Below are 12,773 nucleotides of genomic sequence, written 5' to 3' on the forward strand. Positions count from 1 at the left end.
CAGGGCTCCATCACAGCTCCCGTCTTCCCTTCCCTGCAGAAGGGCACCAACCTTAGAGAACCATCAGCCTGCAGAGAGCCGGCGGTGGGGCTAACACCCCAAATTTGACTCTTGGAGGGGGAAATCAGCTATGGTTTTTAAGCCTTCCACCTGCTTACTGGCCTCTTGTGTGCACAGTCGGTCCCTGGAAGCCACTGGATCCCATCAGATGTACACAAATTAGACAAAAAAAAAACAAAAATAATAAAACAGTGGTTAAAAGTTCTCTAACAATCTCTCCTTCTCTTGTCTTCTGAAGAGTCAATGACAAACAGACATCGATAAAACTAAAGTTGCCCTCCTCCCCACCTCACAACAACAAGAGTTACTGAGACACAGAACATGTTATCTGGTACCCTCGGGGTTACATTTAGAAGGGAAGTTTAGGGTTGCGGGAAGCACGGGGGGAAGGCGGTGTCCGTGGGCGCAGTCCGCTTAGTTCTTGTACTCGAAGGGCTCGTCTCCAGTTTCGTTGAGGAGACACGTGCGGACGAGGGCCTCTGTCACCGCGTACGGATCGCAGTTGGCAGAGGGCCGGCGGTCCTCGAAGTAGCCTTTCTTCTCATGGCCCACGTTCCTGGGGATGCGGATGCTGGCAGCGCGGTTGGCCACGCCAGCGGAGAACTCGTGGATGTTGGATGTCTCGTGGAAACCCGTCAGGCGCCTGGCATTGTCCAGCCCCCCTTTGGGGTCATAGGCACGGATGTGGTACTGGTGACGCTTGCTCAGCTTCTCGATGGCCTCTTCGATGTGCCTGCGAAGGGAGCAAGGTGGGGCAGGGGGGCACAGTGAGCATCTGATGGATGGCACCAGCTCCAATTGCTGTCCCCAAACCACTTCATGATGAAGCCTACGCCCTACAACATGCTTCTCTCATCATCTCGACACAGGGCTTCTCTCCGCTTCTACTTCCAGGCCAGGCTGGTTCTGGGAAGAGAATCGCCATGGCCTCAAAAGGTCCCTCGGGAGTGCTGTGTGTGGGACACCACCGGTCTGACCCATGGCCAGATCCCACAGATGCATCACCCTAAGGAACCTGCTCTCGGAGGGAAGATTCCTTAACACAGAAGTTTCTGTTTGGGAAGCTCACAAAGTCACGGGTTGGCTCATCATCTCAGGACATCACCAAGATTAAAGAAAGCAAACGCAGTTGCCAGGAAGAATCATCCCTTCACAGCTCCACTGCAACCCAGTGCTGGAAGGTCCCTGCCCGCACATCAGCCCCATACGGAACTCTGGTTTTATGTTTTCAGGATCTTCTTGTTTAAGAAAACATGGCATTTGCTTCCATAGCCTGGCCCAGACAAAAGCAAGTGGTCTTCCTCTTTTCTCATGGTTACAAACAAACAAAAAAAAGGCCTGTCCTGAGTTTGTCTGTAGCATTGGCAGATGCAGAGCTGGACGGCCTGTCACAAACAGCTGCATCCTGGCCACCTGTGCTTCCGTCAGCACCGAGAGAGCTGTACTGCTGGCTGCAATTCCCACCCAGCACCAAGAAGAAAAAAAAAAATCCAGAAAGTTGAAACACAACACCAAGCACCAGTGTGACATCTCCTATGCGGTCAAAAGCTCTGCAAAAAGATCACTGCTACCAACCAAGTCTAGCCTGCTGCTTAACACACAGATACTACTGGCCCATCTCAAAAAAATCCACAAAACCCAAAAAACCCCACAACTTACTTGAGACCTCCATCTTCCCTCATGTTCTTAGTGCTGAAGTTAGTGTGACAACCAGCACCGTTCCAGTTCCCAGGGATGGGTTTGGGATCGAAGGACACAACGACACCGAAGTCTTCGCACACCCGATGGAGGATGAAGCGTGCGATCCAGAGGTGATCCCCCATCTCAATCCCTTCGCATGGTCCCACCTGGAACTCCCACTACAAGGAGGAGGAGTCGCTGGCTCAGTGGTGCAGAGACACTTCCCACCCCCTTATGTTCTCATCATCAATAAAACCACATGGCTCAGAGCCAAGAGCTCCCACTGCCTGGGATTCTTCCATACTATCTCATTCTGTGAGGCACCTAAAACGATTTACCTGGGCCGGCATCACTTCTGCATTGGTTCCTCCAATTTTCACACCAGCATAAAGGCACGCTCGGTAGTGGGCCTCCACAATGTCTCTGCCATAGGCTTTGTCAGCCCCTACCCCACAGTAGTATGGACCTGCAACGTGAACAGCAAGAGGAACATGAGTTTCCAAGAGGAAAAAGGCTTAAATTCAGTGAAGACCAAGCACGTGCAGGGAAGAACTCTGTAAAGGCTTAGGACATACGGAAAAGCCTCAAAATCTGTTTTTCATGGAAGCGCTACCAGAGCAGAGCAACGACGCAAATCAAGTCCCTCTGAAAGCCTGAGCTTGCGCCCTGTCACGCTGGGCAACAGTTTAAGCCATCTGCAAACCAAGAAACCAAGGAGCAAATTTAGATGTGGCCAAACTTTGTCTTAGCCTTTCTGTAAGGATCTTAATTTCACGGGTTAGTTTTTGCCAATGTCCTGCTTGCTACCGTCCACCTTCAGTTCTACAAACACCTCAAATCTTACAGCTCCCCTGAAGCACTTCAGCTGCCTCACACCGATGACGGTTCAAACACGGCGTTACTGACGCCCAACTGGGTCCAGCACAGACTCACGAGAGGTTACCTTGGGGTCCAGGGAAGCCGTTGGAAGGCCAGCCGAACGGATGCCCATCTGTCCCCAGAAGAGTGTACTCTTGCTCCATCCCAAACCAGGGGTGCTGGTTGGACACCATATCCATAATCCTCCTGCAGGTGTGCCGGAGATTTGTCTCTAGAACGGAAAAGCAACATGAGGCTTATTAGCATCTCTACCTCCATTCCCCACTTCCACTTTATCTACAGTGTGCGTCCCGGCAGCGTTCGGGAAGAATCCCAGGGCCAGCCCTTATCTCCACCACCGGCTCTTGGATTGCCTTTTACTGTCAGGGCAGGGATTGTTTCCGTGTCATGCATGATGCTAAGGGCATGAACAGCATTTGGATAGGTCTCCCCTTCCTCTCCCCAGAACCACCACTTCCATCAGGAGAAGGTCCATTCACCTGCAGACTGGCGGTTGTATTTGAAGACCTCGCAGAGAACTAGTTTATTGGGATCCTTGCGAAAAGGGTCCCGAAACATGGCAGCAGGTCGCAGGTACATGTCGCTGTTGGAGCCTTCAGACTGGAAGGTGCTGGAGCCATCAAAATTCCACTCGGGGAGATCTGAAGCAGAGAGAGGAACGAGCCACAGTGACCCAGGGTCACCAGGAGGATGGGCTCCCAGCCGCCCTCCAATATTAGAGGTGAAGATGCTTATAGAGAACAGGCCTACAATAAGTTTAATCCCAGCTCAGCTGACTTTGTTCCAAATAGGGGAAGGAAAGAAAATAAAAAAACAAGGAAAAAAACAGGGGAGTGCAACTCCCCAGCCACCCTGGGAAACATAAGGAGCTGGGCTGCCAGCCAAGACCAAGCAGCACTGAGGATGTTTCCCATGTCGCAACAACCACCGGGATGAGCACAGCACCCACTCTGCTCTCAAGACGGGAGAGGACAGAGCATCAGATATCTTCAAGCTGTAGGAATGAGGGGGGAGCCATGAAATACCCTTATCCATGTGACATGGCTTGGAGGAGGTGTATAGGTCGAGTTTCATGTGAAGGAGGAGGAGGAAGAGTAGGGCCAGCCTGGACCCTCGCCCACCCCTCCTGGCTATGCACTGCCCTCCAGGGCAAAGCACAGCGGGAGCAGCAGTGAACTCCACCCGGGCAATGTTATCTCCTCCATATCCTGGGGGGGGGGGAAAGTAGGAGGATAGGAAGCACAAAGATTTCAAAGGAGCTGTGCCAACCACTCCCTTAGAGGGAAAAAGGGAAAAAAAATAGAAAGAGGCAAGAAAAAAAAAAAGATAATTCTGCTCAGTCACACAGAGTATTTTCATTTCATAACTGTCTCCAGCCAGCACCATGGCAACCTGGGGAAAATCCTAATGCTATTATTGTGTAAGCTGGGACTGTTTGTTCTGAGGGACACAAGCTCTTAATTACACCGGATAGCTCCATTCTTTCCCTTACACTTTCTTCTGCCAAACTACTTCCGGCCAAAACGAGTACTCGAGAGTCAATGGGCCACCCAGCCCCTGCCAACAGCCCCCAGTCCCTGCCAACAGCCCCCTCCGCAGCAGGGGCAGTGCCAGGGACCGGTTCTGAACCCCAGATCATGAAACTCCACATCTGGAGAGCTGGGAATGTCCCCTTGGGTATTTGAGGAAGGGGGTAACTGGGAGGGGGTGAGGAGCGGCGTTTTCTCCAAATACCACCCTTCTGCCATGAAAAGGGAGAAACTGCATCCTTACTCCAGAGCAGCCGAGCATGGCTGCTTCCTCCACCCAGCAAAGGGCTGTGAGTCCTACACCAACCCTCTCACCTTCAAGGCTCTTGGGCTCATGGTCCAGCGTGCGGGTTTTGCAGCGGAGGTGCTCCCCAGTCCCATCGATCCAGATGTACATGGCTTGGACCTTCTCCCCCTGCGGCAGCTTCATGTACATGTGCTTGATGGCTTTGCTCAGGTGGGAGCTTGCCGAGGTGGCCATGGCTGCAGACCGGACAAGGGGGTTCCTGAAAGGAAGACACACACACAAAAAAATAAATAAAATCAACCCCAACCATGAGCCTTCCCCTGCTCTCCCAGATTTTCCACCCTGCCGCCAGGGAGGAGCACGAGACAGCCTGGCCATGGGGCTGGCAGCCATCTCCAGCGGTCCCATGCTGTTCTGCAGGCAGAAAACAGCAGCTCAAGCAGACACAGACAGTTAGGAAAGCGCTGCTCCAAAAACGGTACCTTCAAAACGTCCCCTTAACACCCAGACTCACGCAAACCCACAAACTAAGTCTTATCCACCAAGAAACAGCCTTCAAAAGTGCTCCTCAGCCCTGCACGACCTCCTCACCTCCGTGCTCAGCACCGCTAACGATCTGAAAACTTGAAGCGACTTGGAAAAGTCACTCCGACACCCGACCCCTCTGCAAGGACGCTCGGGCTGCCCCGACCAGCCCTCCCCAGTCTAAACTGCTCGGCGCTGCCCGCGGGGCTCTGCTCGCCCCGGGGGGCGGGGGGGAGGGCCCCACCGGCCTCGCTCCGCTGCGGGAAGCGTCACCCACGCGTGCATCTGCTGGCAGGGAGGAAGGCACAAGTATTTAAGTAAGCAGCTAAAGAGCTTTGCAAAAAGAAAAAAAAATAAAAACTGTAAAGAACATCTGTTTTCAAGAGAAAACTCCAGCTGCCGCTTCCCCCCCCCCCAAAAAAAAAAAAAAAAAACCACCACAAAACCCAAAACAAAACAAAAGCGAAGCAGGAATTTTCCCCTAGAAGGTCCGTGCGCCGGCTGCCAAACAGCCGCCGGGAACCCCGGTCCCGGCACAAGGCGGAGTTACCCCCAGCCCCAGGGGCTGCGGCGGGGAAGGCGGCCGGGCCCCCCCCGCCCCGCGGGGCCGTTACCTGCGCTCGGCGGCGGCGGGCGGGCGCGGGGCTCCCACGCTCGGCTCCCGGGGCCGCGCCCGCTGCCGCTTTATGGCGCCGGAGCGCCGGCCCCGCCGCACTGATTGGGCGGGGGGGGGGGGGGGGGGTCGGGGGCAGGACGGGCCGGGGGCGCGCACAAGGGGCGGCCACCCCGCCTCCCTCCTCCTCCTCCTCCGGCAGCGAGGGCACAGCGGCTGGGCTGCCTCTGCCCTCCGCCCCCGGGAAGGGGGGGGGCCGGGGGGGGAGGATGTCCCTCCTCCGCTTCGCCCCGCACCGAGGGAGGGGGGGGCAAAAACCAGAGGGGAGGGGGAGAGGGTGGGGCTTGGGTCCATTTTGCAACTCCCGCCCCCCCCAGCCCGAAAAATATAACCCCTCATCTCGCGTAGTTCTGAGAAAGCGGCGGCAGGAGCAGATCCAGGGCTTTCCGCGGCGTTTACATTAGCGGCTGCCTTTGCATAACTCCCAGGGATGGAAATGGGCCGCCCTGGGTAAACAAGGCAGCGGGGAAAAGAGGGAGGAACTGGAGCCCCCTCGAGCTCTGGGCCCCGGCTCGGGCTTGGTGCACATGTTCGGGGGTGGGGGAACAGGCAGTGTCTGCTGCTCGGTGCCCCGCTTTGCCCCTTGGCGCAGGTAACAGGCTCCAGCACCGGATTTGCAGCCAAGACCCTGGCTCCAGGGCACAGGATCGGTCCCTGTCACACGAGAGAGGAGAAATCCCGCACACACTTTGGGAGCACTCGGGTGGCAAGGGGCACTCAGCACACTGCAGGCACTGCCTAGTACTTTTCCACCCTAGCAGCTCACTTGCTGTCCCATCCCTGCTACTGCTCATCCCTCCACACCTCCCAGCCTGGACCCAAGGGGCAGGAGAGCCATGCCAGTGCTAGCAGAGGGAGCTGCTGCCCTTGTGCACAGGCCTGCACGCACACACCACCCATGCACTTGCCTGGGGGCGATGGGATCCTGGGTCACCACATGCCAGCTTCACACGGATAGCACCAAAATCGTTATCCCTCCAGAAGCAGGACCCTCCTGGCCATCATGACTGCCCTACTGAAGACACAGCCTCTGCACAGCTAGAGTCGGGCAGGGGGTAAAGTGGCCAGGGAGAGCTGAGCCAGGAGGAGGTGGAAGTGCTGGCTAAGGCCTCACCTTGCTTTATTGCCCATGTCAAGAGGAGGGTCTTCACCCTCCCTCCACGGACAACCCAGCTCGTTCTTTAACATCACCTTGCAACAGCCACAAGTTACAGCCATAGAAATTATCTCCAGATCCATACTCAGACCAAGTTCAGATGTGGTTACCCGAATCTACCAGCTCAGCTGAAGGAGGTGGCAGGAGCTGGTGCTGAGACCCAGTCAGGCCAGGAGAGACACAAACCAGCTCCCATAAAGGGAGCCACGGGCAATGTAAAGCTGTGCCCAGCGCTTTTCCCTGCATTTGTTTCATCAGAACACCAACAGCTCCAATTGTGCCAAATTCTTGGAAATGTGCTTTGCTCCCTGCAAATTTTCCAGAAACTTTGGCCACCAGAGCTGGCTGCAAACAAGCCCAGGGTGTTTACAGGTGGAAGTCCCTGTGGTGTGGGGTGATCCTCATGCCATTCCCAAGCCTTGGGGCCACCGAGCTCCGAAGGACCCCAAAGGGAAGCAGGGAGCAAAGGCAGCCTGTAACGTAAACCTCTCTCCATCCAAGAAATGCATTCTGGCCACCAAATCCCTGCCTGGGAGAGACTCCCGGCGTGGGCAAGGGTTTCGTGGCTGGGGTGGGAGGATGTGGCTCCCTGCCCCGGGGGAGGTTTGGTGGCAGCCCCGTGTCCCTCCCCTCTCCCTGCACAACATGTTTACGAGTCCCCGGAGCGGAGCCGGAGCCGGGCGCTGCAGCCGCGGACCCGGCGCCCTCTCCCGGGAAGCCGGCGGCAGGAGAAACGTCCTTTTGCCGGCTCGCAGGGCTCCCGGCAGCTTGTTTACCGTCTGCCTTCCCCTCCTCCCCTTGCAGGTTTGGGTTTGTTGGAGTTGGAGTTTTTTTGGAGTTTTTAGAGGTTTTTTTTTTGAAACACGGCTCAGCCTGTGCCTTCGCTCAGCTGCGTGCTCCAGTGACCCTTATTGTCACCAGCGTTCAGTGAAGACAAAAACCTCACCAGGGAGCTCGGGAAGGCGCGACGCCAACAGGTGACACCTCCCAGGACTGGATTTAAATCAGCCTTCAAAGGGCCCCGCTCCAGAGACAATGCACCGCTCCAGGGGCGAGTCCCGACTGGCACATGTTTTTCTTTCTTCTTCCTATTAATTCGTGGGAACACCTTTATTCGCCTGCCCCGGCACTTCCCTCTGGCTTGGTTTATATCCTGCGAGAATTGCCAGGGTTGGAAAACAGCTGGTGAGCTGGGAGGGTCGGTCAGGGCTGGACTTTGCAGCCTTCTGCCTCCAAGGCAGCAATGCAAACCCAGCGGGGACAGCACACGGCAAGGTCCCCAGTCTCTCTGGGAGAAGTCTGGGGACCAGGACAATCGAGTCTCTCACAGTTGACATGAGACATGCCCGCTCTTACATGTGCCAAGACCGACACCATCCTATAGCATCTCTTTTTCCAACCCCAGCCAGGAGCCAGGCAGCATGGGGTCATGACTTCCCTCTCCACTGTGCCTTGCTGGGGCTGCTGTGACCAATCCCTGTCCATGTGTCCCTTCCATCCCTGTCCTCACATCTCCCCCAGATGACCTAGGCTGTTTGCTCTTGGCATAGGGGCCTTGTGCACCTGCCTGGCTGCAGGGACCTTCCCGAAAGTGCAGCCTCATAAATTTGGCAATGTCCTTAAAAGGTAGAAATGTCGAAATGTCACACATCAGAGGGAGGAAAAGAAAGCAAAGGGACAATTCAAGGGTTAAAAAGGCAGGATATGAAACTTCCCTGTGGCTTGTGGCTGCTGGCTTTGCCCTTGCAGTGCTGGGACTATTTCCCAGCTCCCTGGGGCCATCTCGAAAGGTGGCCCTCTCACTACAGACCCTGCAGCTCAGGAGGGGGCCACTCTGGAGACCTCAGCCCCAACAGGATGCAGACCTGGTCCGCTAAGCCCAAGTACCTGTTTGCCTTTCACTAGCACTAAAAAAAAAAAAGAGATTCTTAAATAGAAATTAATGATTTTATTTTTTTTTTTAACATAGATGTCAAACAGGGAGGAGGAATGGTCCGTTTTGTTGTGACTGCTTAGATCCTAGGAGGAGGCCGGACGCACCTCAGGTGCCCAGCCTCCAGCTACGGCACAGCTGGGAGGGAGGAGGGACAAGTAGAGCATCAGAGAATAGTTTGGGTTGGAAGGGACCTTTAAAGGTCATCTAGTCCAACCTCCCTGCAATGCGCAGAGACTCCTCCAGCATCTCTCCTCTCCCCATGCCCAACAGCCAAGACATTCCCAAATTCAGATCTACCATATTCAGACCCATCCAGGAAAGCGCTTTGGGCTGTGAGGTCCTGCATAAGGAGCTGAAACACACCGAAGTGAGACCGGACAGGGGCTGGATGTCCTGGTGGCACATCACCTCCATCCCTGCCTGCTGCTGGGCACAGCTGCCTCTGGCTTGCACCCACCACAGCATGCCCACCACCCGTGGGACCTGGCCTGTCGATGGGCTCACGGGGCTGGAAGAACTGGAGACACATCCCCTTTTACTCATCATTAATTAGCCAGGGCTGGAAAAACGAACCTAATGCTTTAGCCAGCTGAGCAAGCACTGCATTAACGAGTTGCCCCCATCAGACTCAAACAGCAGTTACCGACCGAGGACAGGGAGATCACTGCGGGGCGGGGAATCGTCGGTGCTGGGTGGGGGGACACTGACCTTGTGCAAGCAGCGGTGGCCGACCGTTCTCCCCGGGAGCGCTGCGGGAGGCTGACGAAACCCCCCAAGGCAGGGAGGCGGTAGCTGCTCGCCCGATAAGTGAGCAAACATTGCACGCTCCGCAGCAGGGCCATGCTCCCTTTGAAGGTGCTGCCAGGGTCAAGGGTAGCTGATGGCTGGTGACCAGAGGGTTTTTGGAAGCAGAGCGGATCACCTGGGCAGCACAGAAGGGCAATTTAGGAAAGCAAATTAATAAATAAAAACGTGCAAAGGAAAAAAACCACTCCCTCCCCATGAAGCTCAGCTGCAATACCCATCCATGACGCATTTAGGAAAAGGGGGGCTTTGGGAGCACAGCAGCCACGAAAGCCTTGTGCAACCTCCCCCTGGCTTGCTTACACCTCCCTCTCCACCTCTTTCTTGGCGCCAGTCGCCATGCCCGATGCCCACCTTGCCACTCCCAGCAGGAAACCATGCCATTGTTTCGTCCCTGAGCAGCCCCCTTCCCCAGCTGCCCCTGGGGTGGGCTCTTTGCAGAATGGGCATCGCCACTGCCAGCTCCAGGCCGGACGGGCAGCAGCTCCGGCAGGCAGCACCTACCTCTGGCCGGCTCTGCCCTGCACACCTGCAGACCTTGCACGGAGGCCGAGCGTCTTCAGCGAGCAGGGGCTGAGCACGTGCTCACCTCCGAAAGCGACCAGGGGAAGCTGGAAGATGAGAACGTCATGGGCAGGCGGGATTTGAGACCTAGAAATTGCTTGGCTCAGTTTGCTTTGTACAAGGGTGGAGAATATCCCAGGGAGTGCTCAGCACATGCCTTTCCCTGCAGTTGGAAATTGGTCACAGCGTGCGTTGGCAGGTTTTGGGTGTTGGGGTTTTGTTTGTGGGGTTTTTTTTGTCTTTTTTTTTTTTTTTTTATTAGCACTGTTAATGCTGCTAAATGCACTCTCAGCTAGGTCAGGGCCGTGTTAGCTGTGGCTGGTGGATTAATTTCAGCCTAATGCGCTTCGTAGCTCCATAAGCGAGAGTGCAGAAATCCTCCAAGCGCTGCCCAAGTGGATTCAACAGTAGTATCCAGGCCTGACGCTGTAAGTTATAAAAGGTAACTGCAAAGCGCTGTTGTCCGTGTCCCTTCCCTATGGCTGAATTAGGTCCCTGTCCTGCCCCAGCACATGCTCAGCCTGGACTGCTGAAGTCAACGGACCCGGCCGCACGGATAAGGTTACACGAGCGATTTCACTGGAGCTGGAGAAGCAGCACGCAAACGCAGAGCTTGCTGAAGGGGCTGTCAGGTGTGATGGGTCCGAGCCCAGCTTTCACCGTAAATAAATCCCAAGCAAGGCAACTACTGACAGGTGGCAATAGGCTCAAAACCACTTCTGATTAATGTAAGGAAATACCAGAGATGTCCTCGCTGAGCAAACAAGTCTTACGCACCCAGGAGGCTGAGCATGAAAATCACATTTGAAAAAAAAAACACAACACTGAAACTAATACATTCAAGAAAGGAATTAATATTTAAAGCCGAACTGCCAAACCTGAGACCTCAGACAATTCCACTTTTAAGGTGCTGTGGGCGCAAAAGGATCAAACCCATGGCTGATGCAGTCTTTGAGGTGTCCTAAACTATTTATATGAGAACAGGCTGGGGCTGTATGGGTGGGGGGACAAAAACCCCAAACAGTTTTGCCTCAAAAGCTCACTCTGTGCATGGGATTCTTGTGCTAGAAGGAGAGCAGGTTTGTGCAGCAAGGTGTTTGCACCGCTCCCTCGTGCTGGAGTTTCCCAGCTTGCAGGGGCTGTGGACCATCACCTGAGACCAAAAGCAATGCAGAGGTGCTTGGGGCTGCAGGTACCTACTGAAGCTGGTTCTGGGGAACATCACCACCCTCTCCACCGCATGAAAAGGGGCAGATTGGGCTGACTGGGAAGTCTGCGAGTGGCCAGTGACTGCAAGCAACGAGGTTGACCCCATGGTCGGGCAGCCTTGGACTTCATCGTCATTGCAAGCCGTGCCAGTTTATGTTGGGCAAGGATAAGAAACCCAGCACCGTCCCCCTCTGCCAGCCCGGGATTGCGAGGCTCTGCCGCTGGCAGTGGTGGCCTCAGGTCTGCGGAGGGTGGGCTGCTCCCTGCGCCGGGGGGACAGAGGACGCAGGTAATTTGGGCTCAGACAGAGAGGGAGCGAAGCCCTTCTGACATGTTTGGTGTTGCAACCCTGCCCTTATCTTTGCACAAAGAGTTTGGCCACTCTGTGCTCCTCTCCAAGCCTCCTCCTAAATCAGGGCTGTGCTCATGCAGCTGCAAAATTTTTTTAAGCCTTTTTTTTTTTTTTAAAAAAAAAAGCTTCTTTTTTGTTTAATAGCCACATGGCTCGCATGAGCTCCTTTTTCAAGGAGCTGTTGCAGCACGATGACCAGGGCAGATGTACCCTTGCATGCATTGAGCAAACCCCAAGAAGCTGCGGCTGGGCTGAGCAGGGCTCCGTCCTGCCAGACCTCTTGGGGTCTCCTCCTGGGGACGTATTCCACAAAAATGGCTCCCTGCATTCCCATAGTAACCATGTCGGCCTGTCCCTCCTCACAGCGTTAGTTCTTTCCCAGTAGAAACCAGCATGATCCTGCTGAGGTCAGCCCAGAGCTGGATGGGCACCAGCAGAGCTACACTAGCCTCTGAGGGGCTCATCAGGTATCTGCTCAGTTGCCAACTGGAAAATACATGTATTTGACAGTTGCAACCTTTCCCTGAGGACTTTTGAGCCTTTGATGTGCGAGGCAGCCACACCAGCTCATCACTACCCCCTCCTCTCACCTCTTGGGCTTAGCAAGCACAAATCCTTATGAATTTGTGATCGGAGCTGCTCCTCCCTGGGTCTCCCGTAATTCCTTCCTGCCGCTCTGCCGGGCACCCTAGAATAAACAGTTCTCATGGTTGCCCCTTCCCCACGTCGGTTTGGGGAAGGAAGGCCAGGGTTTTGGCATAGTGACCAGCCGATGTGCCCGGGCTGCAACCAAGGGCAGGTGAGTTTGGCATTCCCAAGGTGCTGGGATTGGCCCCATCCTTAGCCGTGCCCATAGCAGCTGGTGCAGGGAAAGAGCTGCCACACCATCCCGCAGCAGGGAATGAACCAGTCCTCGCCCTCACCTCTCAAAAGCAAAGCATGACCCGATGCAACAACATTCCTTCATGGTCACCGCGAGGACATGCGTCCCACACCACCCACCGCCGTTAAACCCATTTGAGCCAACGCAGTGCAGCTGGTGCTTTGCAGCGTGGCAGGAGGTGACCCCCCTGGGGCACACGCGTGTGCACGGACAGTTCAGGGGTGATCTCTAACACAAGTCTCTCTCGTGTCCCTCCTGGTGAAGCACCAGTTACCC

At 55.2% G+C, this 12,773-nt stretch overlaps 1 protein-coding gene across 1 annotated transcript; it reads right to left on the reverse strand.

Annotated features, from left to right (window-relative positions):
• Positions 1 to 324: 324 nt before the first annotated feature.
• On the reverse strand, positions 325 to 9,527 carry GLUL (glutamate-ammonia ligase). The gene is made up of 7 exons (XM_086617544.1): positions 9,394 to 9,527; positions 4,464 to 4,654; positions 3,099 to 3,260; positions 2,684 to 2,830; positions 2,079 to 2,206; positions 1,720 to 1,919; positions 325 to 793 (listed from the first exon to the last, which is right to left on the reverse strand). The coding sequence occupies exons 1-7, from the start codon at positions 9,525 to 9,527 to the stop codon at positions 475 to 477; spliced, it is 1,281 nt and encodes a 426-aa protein (XP_086473670.1). The 3' UTR covers positions 325 to 474.
• Positions 9,528 to 12,773: the final 3,246 nt, after the last annotated feature.

This window comes from Tauraco erythrolophus, chromosome 10 (assembly GCF_009769465.1).
Source record: "Tauraco erythrolophus isolate bTauEry1 chromosome 10, bTauEry1.pri, whole genome shotgun sequence".
NCBI lineage: Eukaryota > Metazoa > Chordata > Aves > Musophagiformes > Musophagidae > Tauraco > Tauraco erythrolophus.

Excerpts from the sequence above, each read along its gene's own strand:
- GLUL (XM_086617544.1), bottom strand. The coding sequence starts at position 9,527 with ATGGCCCTGCTGCGGAGCGTGCAATGTTTGCTCACTTATCGGGCGAGC. Across the intron at positions 3,261-4,463 it reads TGAGCCCAAGAGCCTTGAAG|ATCTCCCCGAGTGGAATTTT; the intron begins GTGAGAGGGTTG and ends TCTCTGCTTCAG. Across the intron at positions 1,920-2,078 it reads CAGAAGTGATGCCGGCCCAG|TGGGAGTTCCAGGTGGGACC; the intron begins GTAAATCGTTTT and ends TCCTCCTTGTAG.